The following is a 16,896-nucleotide window of genomic DNA, read 5'->3' as shown; positions in this document are numbered from 1 at the left end:
TGCCAGCCTGCGTAAGCCTGCTAGCCAGCCATGCCGTCAATTCCAAGTTGGTTGTGCATGCGTGCGCTGCGTTGGTGCCCAGGCCATGCATGCACACTATGCTCATGCACAGGCCATACAAGCGCGCGGTGTGTGCGCGTAGCCCATGCGTGCGCGCTGCGCGTGCGCACTAGGCGTGTGTGTAGTCTGGCCGTGCGCTGAGTACAGTGTGACAACCTCGCTCGCTCGCGCGTGCGTGCAAGTTATGCGCACTGACTGTGCGCTGCCTACTTGAGGGTGATCGTGGCCTAGCATTCTCCAAGGGCTTGGTCTGTGGACAATCAAGCCATGCCAACAGAACCTCTAATGGGTTGTCTAGGCATAACAGGGTGCTTGTCAAGGCATGGCCCGTGGCCTCCTGCCTTGGGGTTTTGACATCCTCACCATGGGCACATACATAAAACACAACTCAGGCCGCCACTCCCATGCCTTCTTCTTTGATGTAATAACAATAGCGTTGAATATCAAAGTACTTTTATAGAAGCTTAACCCAAGAGAAAGTAACAAATAAATTTTGAACAATGTTATAAAGAATTGACATATCGACTGATCTATTCATCATTCCATGGCTATTAACAGACACAAACTTAGTTGTTTTAGGTCTGATCACTTAAGAGGGGACAAAAAAAAAAAGAATTTCCAGATTTAAAAGATTAAACTTCAGGAAAAAAATAATAACTCCATTAATAAACACATACTGTGCATAAAAAATGTCTCTCCCCTTGGTTGAGGAGAACAACAGATGCAGTAGTAACAAACAAACAAGTTAACTTTTCAAAAACTTATCTTCATGAAAGAAATATGACCATTTTCTGAGGAGATTCATGAACAGGTTCTTCAATTTTCTTGCACAAATACAATGATGGCTTACAAACATAAGAAGGAATTCTCAGATAGAAAATCACCTAGGATGACAACAAGCCATTTTATTTGTGAGCCCCAACATATCAAACCTCACAATACAGCATAAGGACTACCGCCTCGTTATTAATTTTTTGTCGAAGATGAATCAACTGAATCATCAGTTTTTGGAGTGTCGTCAGCTTCCATTATCTTGCCGTCATTCGGAACCAAGCAAGGGATCCCATCCTTTATCTAGCAAATACACGAACAACGAAAAAATCATACCCATATGAGTGCGATAAGATCCAAAAGAAAATATTTTGATCATCTAGTACCGCACATGAAATTCAGACAAAGAAACAAAAAGGGTTATTGTATTTTGCAATTCACAAAACGAGTCAACGCTCCCTAATACATACTTTACTAAACAAAATAGTAGTTGCAGCAAATCCCTTCATCCGGGAACATGGGCGATTGCTAAAATAAGCGAATCTCTCTAAAAACAAAAACCCAGCACTGAAAATAAGCTTCAGCTATTAGCTAATGACGATGATTCTAGACAAATGTAAACTGAAATGCAGGGGATGGAAGTAGAGCTCACAGGAAAAGAAACGCCAATGGCGTCACTAATTAGAGAATTCGTTTCCTCACAATATCTACAAAGAAAACCCACAACCAATTAAGTTTAACAAACACATTTACTTCACAAGAACCACCAACAATAACGAATAAATGTAAGAAAATAACCTTAAGGGTTGCTTGGAGAGCGGACAAACCAGTATTTCCGAGAGAGTCTTACAGAGCCCATTCCCTGCATCTTTGAGAATCGTAAAGCTGGCCCTCGCCATTTCACTAGGTTTTGTTTTTCTTTATCACCGCCGGGCGATGTAAAGAACAAGGGACCGCGCCTCTCTCACTCCCGGCCTCCAAAATTGTGTTCTCGTGTCCACTGGAATTTTAACAGAAAATGTTATTCATGTCACATTAATTATAAAAATTATTTTTATCAGTCGTTATTTACTATTTCACTTCCTCCACTTTATAAAAAAATAATCTTAAATTTTATAAAAAAGGATTATACATATGAAATATAAAAATAATTTATAATTAATGCATAAAATTTTTCTATTATTTCTTAGAAAAAAATCTATTTAAAATTCGGTAGATAAAACACATCCTTCGTGATATAATAAAACTTTGATTTGTTAAGAAAACTTAAAATTAAAATTATGAGAAAATCAAGTTTTATCATGTCAATTAAATAAAGAATTTGTTTTACACAGACTTCTACGTAGAAAAATTGTATTTATTAATTCTTAAAATTATTATTTTAAAGAATAATATTAAATACTAACTTTGGATATGCAAGTTTCGCAGGAGTTCTTGATAGTGTTGTGAATTTCGTACCGTAACGGCTGGTAAGGTCGAAATTTTTCATACCGGCCGTCCGGCCGGTACAAGTACTATATCTATTTCGTACCGGTTAAAATACTAGCCGTTCTAGCCGCTATTTAGGCCAGTTTTTTTTTATTCTTTTATTTTTTCAAACTACAAGCTTATTTTTGAACTTCTAATTCAGATTAGACTATTTATAATTTATATATATGTATTTATATATAATTTATTTATATATAGATTATTATTTTAGAATATAATTTTTATATATAATTTATTTATATATCGACTATCTCGAAATGTTATTCCGAAACGCTATTTTGAAACAGTATCGGTACTGAAATATTTCGTTCTAATACCTTGACCGATACGACATCCGATACGATATTTAAAATATTGATTCTTGGTAAGAAAGTGAGCCCATAAAAAAAAAATGATTATTTTGTTTATATTTCTTATGATGGGTTTCACTTGTTTTTATAAATGGCCTCTACGATATTTATATATTTAGGATTTATACAAATTATTACTCTGTTTTAAAATACAAAAGTTGGACAATATTGCATCAACATATAAAATATAATAATTAAATATAAGTGTAGTATAAAAGCATAATCCATTTAAGTATTTATGATTTTGCACTCAAATTGAGCTCCATTTACGATTGCACCATTATTTAGATTAATTATTTCTTCCCTCTGCTTGTGATGCAGTTTCATCTCATATCATATCAAAATTTCTTATAATTTCTTTTTCAAAACATCATTCAAATATAAATATTTTTTAATTTCAATTTTTAAACTTTTTCATCTAATCATTATAAATTTCTTAAACTTTCAAACAAAGCACAAAAAATAATATTACTTTTTCAATTTTCAAAATAAAAAATATTAAAAAATTATATTCTAACAATATTTAAAGTTTATAATATTTGTATTCAACTGTTTATCTCTTCTTTTTCAAGACTCGATAAATCATCTTAACACAAACCGTTTCACTACTATTTACAAACTATTTAACTACTATTTACAGAACTTTCATCTTATCTCATCTCACTTCTCAAAGATTTGCTCTGTGAATTTAATAGAAATAAAAAAAAATTAAACATAAATAAAACAAACTAAAAAATTAAAAAGAAATAATTTTGAGAAACTATGGCCAAGTGAGTGGGCATTGCTAGAGGCCTTCCCTATGATGACACAATTTGACCATAATTATTTTCTAATTTTGATTATATTTTAAACCAAGGCTATTTAGGTAATTTGACATTTATAGAAGGCATTTTAGACAATTTAATAGCATAGGATTCCATCAAATTTAGGGCTTGATTGGGTGTTGAGTTCAGATCTCATCTCAACATCTAAATATCATTCAAACATAAAAAATAATTCAACTTTTTTAAATCACAAAACAAAAATACATGAACTTTGCAGAGAAACCCTTAGGTTTTCAGGGTATTGGATTTTCACCAATGTTTTCATTACTCAAGCCAACATTCTCGCCTCCGCTTCATCCACAGCTGCTCTCACAGGTGCTTCCCCCTAAGGCGGAACGCTCCCCTACCAATGCCTTTTTACATCCCATAGCTTTTGCAAATCATTTAGCCCCGTTCATCTTCGGCGCAAGAGCGCTCAATCAATGAGCTATTACACACTCTTTCAAGGGTGGCTATTTCTAGGCAAACCTCTTGGCTGTCTCTGCACCCCTACCTCCTTTATCACTATGTGGTCATTTAGGGACCTTAGCTAATGATTTAGATTGTTTCCCTCTCGACGATGAAGCTTATCCCCCATCATCTCACAGGCCGACCTTGACCTCTGTTATTTTGAGGTCATATCTAGTATTCAAAGTTTGCCTCGATTTGGTATTACTCTCACGGCCATTATAATTTGATAAGTGAATCATTTTTCAGTCATTCATTGAATGATAAATCACTACAAGTGAGGGAGATAAATATTTTAAAATTGTATCTAGAATGATCAGAAAAGTGAAAAAAAAAAGACCAAATATAAATTTGATCCTGGTGTTACATCATTGGCACATTGGGAACGTAGATAATTGTAACTATATACATATAAAATGACAGCAATAGAATGTCAATCCTCATAATTTATTTGTAAAGTCTCTATTTCTCAGTAATCGAAGCCTAAAGAGTTACGAACTAGACCATGTTTGACGAGCCAAGCTGACAAATGACCCTACATCTTTTTTATTTCTTCCGCATTTTTATTTGTATAAAACTTTTATTTGTCTATATAACTTAAGTATTTCACATTTATGATAAAATTTATGAAAAGGTTTTTATTTAAAAAAAATGTAAAATAAAAATCTTGTCTATTTCACTGATCTCTCTCTCATTTACTAAAAGTCTGGAATCTTGGTTTACTAATTGGTGGGATACTATGGAATCTGAAGTTTTCTAACCAGATTCCAAATGAATGAAAACATCACTGAATTGGTCCTAATTACTCTTTGGGGCACAATGGAAGGAGAGAGGAGATCCTTGTGTAGAAAAATAATATCTTGATAAAAAAAATTCCAAAATTCAAAATAGCGATTGAGTTGAAAAAATAAAGGATTTATAACTATCTTGTTATCCTATAATAAACATAAACCGATTTAATTAGATTTTAATTAGATAAAAAAAGAAACGATAAAGAGTACGCTAATAAGTCTTTTCTATTTTTTGGGTATCTATGTAGTCTTTTCTTACTATACTATCATGTTTTGACTGTATCGTACTACGTGTCATTTAATAACCCAAGAAACCAAATCTCCTAATTTCAATCTAATTTTAAATAAATTGAAGAATTAAAATGATATTTAGGCCTTGTTTGGATTGAGAGTCTCTCGACTCAATTCGTCTAATCTAATCATTATAATTTTTTTAAACTTTCACACAGATGACAATAAATAATTTAACTTTTTCAAATTTCTAAATAAAAATAATATTATAATAATATTTTATTTAATTTTCATTTCATCTCATCTCAACTCACTATCCAAACCTCATCTTAGAGCATGTTTGGCAAATATGAGAATTTTCAAAATTATCAAAGTTCATTATTAAACATCACTCAGCCACAAAATATTTTTCAACTTTTTCAAGAAATCATTACTCAAACATAAAAATCAATAAAACTTTTACAAACTTCAAAATACAAATAATATTAAAAAAATTACATTCAAATAGTTTTAACTTTATTAATTCAATTTCACAAACTCCAATGCAATATTTATTTTAAAATATATTTTTATTCAATTTTTCTATCTCCTTTCTCAAAATTCAATAAAACATCTTCAATAAAACTATTTCATTATTATTCACAAAATTTTGAGATACTTTAAACATCTAGAAATGCCCTTAGTTTATATTCCATTTAATAGTTTTAACTTAGCTACATATATTAATAAAATCCTTTAATTTTCATATAATACATAATAGGAGAGTGGATGGTGTGACTGAAAAAAGAGCAAAGTTCCCAATTTCCAAAACTACATAATGTAATAGACTAATTGGGCATGTAATCAAAGTGTACTGACAAAGAACTAGACAAAGGGATATGTATTGATATGATCAACAAGAGTATAGTATGTACAAGCAGTATAATAATCCATCCTATATTCCTGTTCAGACGTCGCCTCTCACCGTTTCTAGTGTCATTGAAAAAAACATTTAGGCGACCGATAAGGTATATATGGTACCCATCAATCCTTGGGGCAATGTCAACTGAGATGATCATACAAAACCGATTAAACAAACTGTCTATGATTACACCCTGTGCTGAATTTAAAAGAAAATAAGACCAGCTAAAATGCATATGGTTAAAGTAATGACACAAGTACCAGTACAAGTTTCTGTAATATACTGGCAACTAAGTATATTGCCCCTGTATACTGCTGCCAAGGTATATAATTTTTCTTACCATTCAAGCTTCCATTCTCTCACTTAGGATTCCATGTATTGTGAGAGTGGAGGGCTTGTTTTCGTCTTCTCGGGACCTGCAAATTGGTTTTTTACATCAAATATTTTGCATAAAAACTGTAATCAACTAACATCCTGGTGATAGGAGTTCAAGAAAGCCCAACCAGCAAGAACATCATTCTGAGTTCAGAATATTATATCACCAAGTTAAAATCTTATCAAAAGGGTAAGGGAAAATTTTCCAGGACATATGTTTCATCGCAGATGAGTATTCTCAGACTCTTCTAAGAGGATTTAACTCCATGTGCTTTTCTTTTGTTAAACACTTCGGGCTCCAACACTAGGCCCCGTTTGGATTCGAAACTCACCTCAACTCGTCTCATTTCATTTCATTATTACAACTTTCTCAAATTCCCACACAAAATATAATATACAATTCAACTTTTTCAAATCCTGAAACAATAATAATATTAAAAATAATATTCTAATAATATTTTATTCAACTCATCTAAAATCATCTCAACTCATCTCTAAGTCCAAACGGGGCCTAAGTTACACAGATCAACTGCCAACGACCAAAGCAAGACTTACTGTTATTGTAGTGTGCGTGTGTGTGATGTTTTGTTGTCATTTCTTTTCTTTTCTTTTCTTTTTTCCTTTTTTTGTGACTGGTGTTAAGAACAACTTGTTGGTGCTGTGTACTAACAACAGGAAACAAGATTAAGCAAAGCTCAATGGAGAGAAGGATATACCATGATAAGCTTCACGGATCTCCACTTCTCTCCATTCTTGGATGAGGGCACAGCAGCAACACATTAAATGAGAGAGGAAATCATCAACAACGCCTCCCTACCAAAGAAGACTGGGTGTTAACAGAGTTATATGCCTTGAATCCAACTTGACCTCGCATGAACACATTACCTAATGTTTTCTAGCAAATGGAAGATTATCAGGATACAGGTGTTACAGATTGTACAGGAGGTTAGACCCAAGTATATAATAAATATATAACAACCCCCTCCCCCTTAAAAAAAGACAGAAGAATGAAAATCCATAACAGAGGAAAATATGAGGGATGATATTGAACATTAGAATGTTAATCTTACGCAGATGTACCTCTACTTCTCATACAAATCAACACATCAAATCAAATTAGCTTAATCAAACTCTAAGTTTTGGACCTTTATGATTAGATGAGCACTGAAAAGTACAAGTTCATGAAAACAATCCATCATTACCAATTGTCAACAAAGGTAACATTATCGGCACCTTATTCCTATAAGAGCTGACAGTTATCAAAGCGGGTTGATGTGTCTAATTCATGGTGTACCCACAAGAAAAATGCCGATCATATCATGAGAGAGTACCGTGATGTTCAACATCTTGCGAAGCTTCCTTCTGACATTGCATGTATAGCAACAGCATGACAATATCAATGAATATGCCATCAAATCATTACATGCTTCCGCTGAAGCTGAAGATTAGAAAACCAAATTTCCTTGTGAGATTCTAAACAGTGCAAAAACAGCAATCATTTACATTTGTATCTTTATCTATTTTTTCTATAATTTTATCAAATATATAGCATATGTCTTCAGACAGAGTTATATTGTTATATTTTGCGTTTTACTATATTATTTGCCCTTTTGCTTGCGTCAATTTGAACTTGTTAGATTGAGCAGTAGCTTCATTCACAATATATCCCATAAAATCTCAACAATTTAGCAGTTTAGCAGTTCAATCTGATAGAAGAAACAAGGAACATATTTCAACACCCAATGCTAGTAGCCTTAACCTATATTCAGCCATTGAAATGATAGAAATCATTATTTCTGTCTGTAACTCCACAAGCCAAATATGTGTGTTTAGTGTCTACCTCTAAATAAATCCTATCAAGACCTAGTCCAAAACACGGCCTCGTTGCTGCTAGTTTAATTTAGAGTGAGGTCAGATTAATATTAGAGAATGTTACTTCCTATCAAAAATGCTTATTTAAGAGTGAGATCGCAAATTTATCACTGGTCAGCATCAGGATATAATACAGTAAGTCCACGTTCCTTGCTAGGAAACACAGTTCAGGAAAAATTACAATACTGAACCACCAGTTTTACAAAAGAATTAGCATTAACTCGAAGTTGCAAGATTTACCTAGTTGTTCTTGACCAAATGATCCTAATTTCTAGGGAAAATAACTGTATTCTCTGAAGAACGTTTAAAATACCAAATCTACAATGTTTCTTGCAGGGTCAAAAAAATGGCTAGATTATGGTTTGGTAACCAATCCAGACTGATGCTGGATAAAGAAAAGGCTGCTTTTTTTCCAACCTCAAGGATGAAAACTAACCCAATATGTATAGCAAATTGGGCATTTTTATAAAATAACCAGAAAAAAATAAGCCCGAATATAAAACTAACTTATTGAAGCATTTTTATAGTTCGACTCAGCTTAAAATCTACAATACCATAGTGCAAGAATTGACAGAAACAAGAAACACATGCAGAAGCATTTAGATATAGCCAGTAATGAAAAGTAATACCTTTCATATTTACTTACAAGGTACATAGGCAAGAACCAATCAGAAAGTCTGAAAAGTTAAGAGCTAACTTACAAATATGCCTGTTAGCTGCTACAGTAGCAATCTTTGAAAATGTCCCACAAGGAAAGAGAAATGTCTTTATACCTGCAAAAAACTGAACTGCTCAGAACGCAGTGCAAAGTTTCAGAAATACAACAAGGCCACAGAAGAATTAGAAGGATGAGATTGTTTCAATTTCTACTAAGGAGGTGTCTTATGATTCATTGGTTAGGTCAACCTCTCCATGTTTATTCTTTCTTATCATTTGGAGGATAAGGAAAAATTAATTCATTTATAATTACTAAACTCTAATTTTTCTAAGATCTTAAAAAATTTATATTTATAGTTTACAGTATTCAAATTGTTGCATCTAACATGCTCATCTTGTGAGCCACAATGGCAGAGTATAAGTGGGAATCAGCACCACAAATATGCTAGAGTAAAGGAAAATTGGGCAATTTAGAACAGATTATCAATACCATAAGCACATGGACTGAAACTTAACTCAATGCAACTGAGTCACAACTAAAACAGAACTTGCCATATTGTTTCGATCTAATGGACCATAATTTTAGCACTGTGAGAGAACATACACAGACAAGGTTCTGAACAACAACCAAGCAGATCAGTATGCCATTCTGCCTGCCGGTGCGAACCTCTAGTTGACAGCAGATCATGGCCGGATGAAACAGAAGATGTGTTCCTGCACAGACACATATGGCAGCAAACATCAGTACAAGTGCAAGAAGCTCTTTTCGGAACGTACATTGTTGCTTGAAAACATAATCTAAGAGATGGAGAAGGCAAGATTGCTTGCAAGTGTTTGTAGCCCTGTGACTAAATCTGGTCGAGTATAATTTAAATGTTCCTGGATCGCACAAGTGTGACTTGAGATTGGCACTAGTATTAAAAATCTTCGGTCAGACTGATACAGGATTGGAACTTACAATTCCATTGATTGCGACTGAATCCATTTCGTATGCTTACACTTGAAGAAAACTAACCTTGAAGTCGTACGACCATCACTTCTCTTATGATAGCCTTCATCAGAGGAATGCTCCTTGTCACTATTGGCATCAGAATAATTCCTTTCCACTTTCTTGTGAGCTTTTTCAGGCAAACTCTTCTCTGGAACTGTATTTGTAGCAACAGTTTCCATTACGTCTATCAAATGTTGAATTACTTCACATTGACCCACATCCAAGTGAGCTTGAGATCGTTGTAGTTCAAGTTGAAGCATCTCATTTTCCTTTCGAAGTGCTTCATTGAAAGGCAAGTTTGGATAGGAGCAGGAAAGAGTTTTCTTTAACATCATAGCATCCTTAGTTGAGGGATCTCGGTTCAGGATCACATCCTGCACCCTTCTGTCCTCTTCATCCAATGTATATTCTCGTTGATCCTTTTCAATATCTTCCAGTCTCTCCTGAGAATTTGAGAAAAGTAAATACAAACCTAAATCAAGTTGAATTATTATATAAGCTCAGGCACTGCTAAGGGTATTGCAGCATTATTAATTTATATTTGGAAAACTTTATATTAGGAAAACTCCATGCAAATATAGAAAAGACAGCAGATTCTGAATCTGGTGAAGGTAAAGCAAGAGTAAACAGAATCACATGCACTTATCAATGAAGAAATCAGTAATTGCAGCTGAAATACACGAGACTTACTGCAAGTTTGGCAAGTACAAAAGTGTCAGAACTTTTCAAAAAAAGATTTCAACCCAAACATCTTTAAATCTAAAAAAATAAACTACTATTTTCCCAAACAACTTTTCATCTAATCATTAGCCTAGATTTCACTGAAAAATAAAATACAAAAACCAAAGAAAATTTCGCAAAAAAAAACTTTAAAAAATCATATCTAACAACTTTTCAAATCCACCTACCCACTTTTCACCAACCCCCATACAAATCATGTCTTAATAAATTCTTTGAACTTTCACAAAATATAATAAAAACTACACCTCAAAACTTTTCCAAAAAATTATCATACATTCTCAACATCTTCCTAACCCAGTATGCTCAAATCAAATAGTTAGTTAACTGAGCAAGGCCTAGAAGGCCCCAAAAAAGTTGTTGGTAGATGGATATTGAGCCACAAGCCTAGTTGAATCATCTAATTACTCAAGTTATTTATCCATTGGCCATTGCTGCAATTTCAATTCTATAACCAGGTTTTCATGACAATGCAAAACAACAACAAAAATTATATTTGCAAATCACTGATAAGGCAATAGCTGCCATGTCAACCAGAAATTTTGAAATTCAAAACTTAAACGAAAAATTTTATTTGCAAGATAGTAAGGAGGACACCATCTGATTGTGTCTAACATGTTAGATTAAAAAAAAATTAAAGAACAAGATTTTTAGGCTTCTTTTGCAAGTCACCTCCTGCCATATTAGCAAAGTGGAAGTTTCATCTCCATGCCAGTTTACAAGTAAAACTCAAACAACAAGGACCAACCCTTCAAAGAGAGCGTGCAAGGCCAATTAAGTATTTCATAAATAGAATTTACAACTCGTTCCCACTACCAGCAACCCAGCCACTCATGCAGCTGCCAACAACCTGCTCTTACAACTCATTAGCACTCCAAAACAAAGAACCATGTGCTAAGTTTTCAGTGTGCCAGCCTTTTAAACTGAATGTAAAAGCTGAAATTCAGTACTTCAATATGCCTGCTGCTGACACCCAAACAAATTCCGCACTCCAATAGGCATGCCACTGCCAATCAAGGTTTAGAGGCCCATAACAAGCCTCGGAGAACCTAATTCCCAACAACTAATTCTTCCATTAGAATGCTTTGATGCCTGACATTTGCCCGCATTTAACCCATATTCGTTGTTAGAACAATTGACACACTACCTCAACACCTAGTACTGGTTGTTCTCATTTGTCAAACCATGAGCTCTTCACTTTGTTTTTACTTCTTGGAGCAAATATTTCTCTTATTAAATATAAAACTAACAAGAAAAGGCAACAAATTCAAAGAACAGGAATAAATTACCCTGACTCTAGCATTGTCCACAAGAGTAATCAACGGTACAAGCCGCAAGTATCTGTCAATCTCATTCTGAGCCTTACGGAATTGGTACACTATGTTCCATCCCATTGCCAACAAATACAGATAGCTCCGGTCCTGGCAACTGTTGACCAAAATGTAGGACCTTCTGAGCGCATCCTCGAGCTGCTCCAGAGGCTCTCGCGTCTCTGGGTACCTCTTAAGCTCCGAGATCTTGAGCTGCTCCAGCAAGTTCCCAATTAGCTTCAAATGCTGCGCGAATTGCCTACAGTTTCTTTTGTGCAGTCGCGCCGTGTTCGCGGCCTTCACGATCAACCCAATCAGCTTCACCGCATCGAGGCCCGTAAGCTGGGCTACGGTTGCAAGCTCCCCAAGATTGTCCCACGAAGCCATCTTCACTTCTCAAATAACCTAGAAATCATCCTTATGTATCTCAGAATATGTATTTTCCAATGAATTCATAAAATTCAAGCCAAAATTAATTGTAAAAAATGACACCAAACTGTGTGTGCGCTTTATTATTCTCAACAGAAGATGTTAAGATTTTGGAGAAATTAAGATATTTTAGTTACTTTTTAAGCCAAAACTACTTTAAACTGTAACAGAACTCGAGGATGTTTTGCAATGGCTTCAATTCCTCCCTCCACCAGCATTACGGCACTACTGCACAGACAGTTTTGTAAATTGACTTCAATGGAAAATTGCTTCGCTTCAAGTTGGATCAAGAGCTCCTTGGCAGGATCTTATCGAATTGGCATTCTCGTTCAAGATCTTATTCTCTTGGAGTCCGTTTCTAGCGCAGCAAAAATATGATTGAGCAAATCCTGAAGAGTATCCGTTACGCTTCTTGACTCACTTTTCGACGCGAGAAACAAAAGCAAAGAAATATATATTTTTAAAAAAAAAAAAGGACAAAAAAGAAAATTTTGTTTGCTTAATAATCCATTCAACGGCACGAAACCAGAAAATTAATATCTAATAGTCATAAAAATAAAAAGGAAATTAAATAAATGGCAATCGCAGACTTGCCGTACTTTCTTCGCCGGACGGAGAGTGGTAAAGACAAAAATTGGTCGGGCTTCAGAACCTGAGATGTGAAGAAAAGCATTGAAAGCTTCAGAATCAAAATGTAGAGATGAGAAGCGAGAAATTAATTGTTAGGCGAAAAAAAAAAAACGCTTCGAATGCTAATGAAAACTCTTACCTGCTGCTAGTCAACTGATTTTAGTGGGGGGGCTCGCTTTTTCTTCTTTCTTTCTTTCTTTGCGTGTGTGTGCGCGAAATGTGTTGCGTTAGACAAAGCTTAACGAATACTTGTTAATTTACGAAGGAAACGTCAAGCAATCCGTGAGGAAGAAGAGCATCGAATTCTGAAATTAGCAAGCATTGCTTTGCGCACACGAGCTTCTTCTCCTCCTCCTCCTCCGTGCAGATTTTGGACGAACTCCACCAGCGACCTCTCAATATCCCCACTCTCTCTCTCTCTCTCTCTCTCTCCCCTAATGGCTCACAGTTTCGGTGTTTTTTGTCTGGGTTGCATTTGTTTCCAACTCTCTCTCTCTCTCTCTCTCTACCCACACAGAGACAGACACACTCCAAGCCAGACAGCGCAGGATTGATTTCGTGCGAAAGCTCTAATTTTTGTAATGATGAAATGACAAAGATGCCCCCTACGTTCGCGGAGGAATATAAAAGTGGTATGCAGTTCTGCCAAGGGATTTGACTCGGAACCTTTTTGCTCTCTCGGAATAATTATTATTACTTAAAGAGTGCCAGTTGTCCAACTCCCAACCCACATGCAAATATAACATTCACCCTTTTTTCTGACAATAATGAAAATATTATTCTTTTCATCATCATTTCATAATATAATATTAAATAATAAATTTAAAAATAAAATATAATAAATAACTTTTAATCATTTAATTTTACCAAATGATAAAAAATAAATTTAACATATCACATCAAATTTATTCGATTCATAAATTTATTTTTATAAAGATTTATAAAATGTTAATTTCAGTTTTTTTTATATATTTCAAGTGATTATCGACTTAACTAGTAAATATTTATAATAGATACAAAAATAAGTGATATTTATGTAAAATTATACAAAATGTATAGCATCCATAAATATGTTTAAGAATAACAGTTTTTGTAATAATAAAATAACATTCATCTTACCATGTGTTGGTGGGAGAGGAACAATTGCTAATAAAGGTGCAATCGATCCGGTCCGATTAGTTCATAAGAAAGTTTTGGATAGGATCGAAAATTTCAGTCCAAAATTTTTTCATACCAAAATCAAATTGATTATCTCTATAGACCAGACCAAACTGTTAGCTATTAATCTGGTTGGTCCATTCAGTCTAATTCAATTCGAGCCAGTGTAAAATAGATCAAACATACAAAAACCCAAAATTATTTCTAATATTATCAAAGTTATCAAAATAGCCTTAAAAAATTTGAAAAAATTATCAAAATTATCTATATCCATCCATGAGAATTAGTAATCATCACACTAAAGTTAAAAACAAAAAATAGAGAAAATAAATTAAAAAATGCAATATCATCCAAAAATATTCTTGTTGATTGTTCTAATTGCCAATTATTCTTGTTGAGTCAATAGTTGAAAAGTAAGTAGGTAGCTACCCTCTTCATTCCTTGCCTCTTTTTGTATTTCTGCTCACTTGTATCCGTTGAATAATCCGATAGATTTTCTCACATTTATGCACATATATAAATCCTCCCAAATTACATATATGAAAGAAAAAAAAGTTTATTAAACCTAGATTTGAAGAAACCCAACTAGATTTGTAAAAAATCAAATGGCAAACTACGAAACACATGTCAAACTCCAATCAACTCCCAACAGAAAAAGGAAGAGACATTGACGAATAGACCTATGTGTCGGTGAAGTATGGGAATAAGTGGCGTCGGTGAGATGAGCCAATTTTATTGAGATTTCGTTTGTATACTGAAACGATTTTACCTTATCTTATTTTATTATTATTTTAAATTTTTAAATAAAATATAATAAATAATTTAATTTTTTTAAATTTTAAAATAATAATAATATTAAAAAATATTATTCTAATAATATTTTATTCAACTTTTATCTAAAACTATCTCACCATCCAAACGGAACCTAAGAAATTTGTAGATGTCTAATTCTTGAGAGACCCACGATACGCTTGAATGAGTCTGATCCCATGAGAGGGAACAAGAAACTAAGACCTTGTTTGATTACGCACTTAAAATAAGAGGAGATAAGATATTTGATTAAAAGTTGAATAAAATATTGTTATCATATTATTTTTATTTTGAGATTTGAAAAATATTGAATTGTTTATTATATTTTATATGAAAATTTAAAAAAATTATAATAATCATATAAGATGAGATGAAATAATTTAATTTTGTATAACCAAACTAATCCTAAAAGAAAAAGAATAAAAAGAAAAGAAGGTTAAGGAAAAAAAGAAAAAATAAAAGAGATGTGAGGTAGGGGTGCTACCCGCATGGACCCCTCCCCGCCCCGCTACTGGGGGTGGGGTAGAAACCGCATCTCACCCCGCCCCCCGCTTAATCCATTGTCTAAAAAAAATTTTAATCTAAAAATATTTTTTAAACTCAAATTATAATATAATTTAAAAGTATAAATTGAAATTTATACATTAAAAAAATACAAACTCATTAGAGTTATATTTTCGATTGTTTTGACTTCCTAAGCCAACCATTATATAGGAGGTCAAGGCAATACAATAGTGATAGTTAAGTAATGTGGAACTTACTGTAATGGTTGGCCTAGGAGACCAAGGCAATCCATTAATTTGAAGTTGAATTCAAGTTGTTAACAAATTGTATATATTTATATACAATATATTTATATAAATTACTTATATAAATATTATAAATTATAAATTTTTACATTAAAAATGGGAGGAGTGCGTAGCGGGGGCTGGGACGGGGCCCCGTTGCCCACCCCTAATGTGAGGAAGAAGATAGAATATTATATAAATCTAGAGTTTGTTTCTTCTTCTATGTATGTATGTATACTGGGTGGGTATCTCGCCTGTCCCTCTCTTGTCTATTTATATGACTGTAAATGATGCTGGGGTGTACGTGGAGACTAATTTTGGAGTTGAAAATCGAGAAACAAAGTGTTTGCTTGACGTGCGCTCGAGCCCGACAATAGTGAGCTCGAGCGAGACACAAACCCTAGTGTTCGCTCGAGTTCCGCTCGACACCCCACTCGAACTAATGTTATTTTGGTCATTCACTCGATATGCGCTTGACACTCCGCTCGAGAGAAGAACGTAGATTTTTCTAAATTAGGGTTTCCATCGCCGCTTGCTATATATATGTCATATTTGACTTGTTTTGTATGACTTTTCAACATATTTTGAGAGAGAACAATTATCAAGTGAGTGCATATTATATGTGAGAGCAAAAGGCCCTAGAGTGTGTGAGTTGAGATTGAATCATTGTAATCTCCTCTATTAATAAGATTTCTGCAGTTCTGTAGACGTAGACAATTTGTCGAACCACGTATATTGTACGTCGTGTACTTGATCATGATTACTTTTATTTTATTTATCATAATTAGTGTATGTGTTTTGCACATCATTACACAACAAATAAATCAGTGACATGCAATAAGTTCGATATCCCATTGGACTGCCAATTCTCACAATATTGTCACTTCATCATATAGAGCACACACCAACTCTAGTATTAATATGGCATACTTTCCAAAATTATGACATCTAATTCACTTGGTTCAAGTGTGGAGTTGTGGAGCCTGGTTTGAGAGCTAAAAAGCGTCAAACAGATTGTTTGCTTGATTGTAGCCCAACCTGACGTTCAAGTGAAGTTTAGACAGAGAGTTTGCTCAATGTCATGTGCGTGACAGTGGACGTAGGCAAGTTGTCAAACTATGTAAATCTTGTATCTAGGGGTGTAAAATTTAACCAGGAAACCGGGGCGGACCGGCCCAAACAGGTGGAATCGATTTTCATAATTCCAAAACCGGCCTGTACCGATCCAGTTCCGGTTCTATTTTTTCTAGGACCAGACCGGTTCACTATATTATA

General features: G+C 34.0%; 2 protein-coding genes across 5 annotated transcripts; both read right to left on the bottom strand.

The window, feature by feature from the left end:
* Nucleotides 1-596: 596 nt before the first annotated feature.
* Nucleotides 597-1,836, bottom strand: LOC108997695 (UPF0434 protein ECH_0194). The gene is made up of 3 exons (XM_018974052.2): nt 1,630-1,836; nt 1,484-1,538; nt 597-1,134 (listed from the first exon to the last, which is right to left on the bottom strand). Exons 1-3 carry the CDS (start codon nt 1,728-1,730, stop codon nt 1,027-1,029), a joined length of 264 nt encoding a protein of 87 aa, XP_018829597.1. The 5' UTR covers nt 1,731-1,836; the 3' UTR covers nt 597-1,026.
* A 3,991-nt stretch (nt 1,837-5,827) lies between these two features.
* LOC108997692 (protein MID1-COMPLEMENTING ACTIVITY 1) lies at nt 5,828-13,381 on the bottom strand. Of its 4 annotated transcripts, none has more exons than XM_035682795.1 (10): nt 13,005-13,381; nt 12,835-12,887; nt 12,373-12,655; nt 11,786-12,211; nt 9,783-10,201; nt 9,372-9,481; nt 8,812-8,883; nt 7,570-7,676; nt 6,955-7,051; nt 5,828-6,279 (listed from the first exon to the last, which is right to left on the bottom strand). In XM_035682795.1, the coding sequence occupies exons 4-10, from the start codon at nt 12,191-12,193 to the stop codon at nt 6,227-6,229; spliced, it is 1,266 nt and encodes a 421-aa protein (XP_035538688.1). In that variant the 5' UTR covers nt 12,194-12,211; nt 12,373-12,655; nt 12,835-12,887; nt 13,005-13,381; the 3' UTR covers nt 5,828-6,226. The 4 variants fall into 4 exon arrangements, with proteins under 4 accessions (XP_035538688.1, XP_035538689.1, XP_018829592.1 ...); XM_035682796.1 differs by having other exon boundaries at nt 12,373-12,624; XM_018974047.2 differs by lacking the exon at nt 12,373-12,655 and having other exon boundaries at nt 12,830-12,887.
* Nucleotides 13,382-16,896: the final 3,515 nt, after the last annotated feature.

The sequence above is a fragment of the Juglans regia genome, chromosome 11, assembly GCF_001411555.2.
Source record: "Juglans regia cultivar Chandler chromosome 11, Walnut 2.0, whole genome shotgun sequence".
Classification (NCBI taxonomy): domain Eukaryota; kingdom Viridiplantae; phylum Streptophyta; class Magnoliopsida; order Fagales; family Juglandaceae; genus Juglans; species Juglans regia.
The sequence above is the reverse complement of the archived record's forward strand: the minus strand, read 5'-3'. Positions and strand labels throughout refer to the sequence as shown.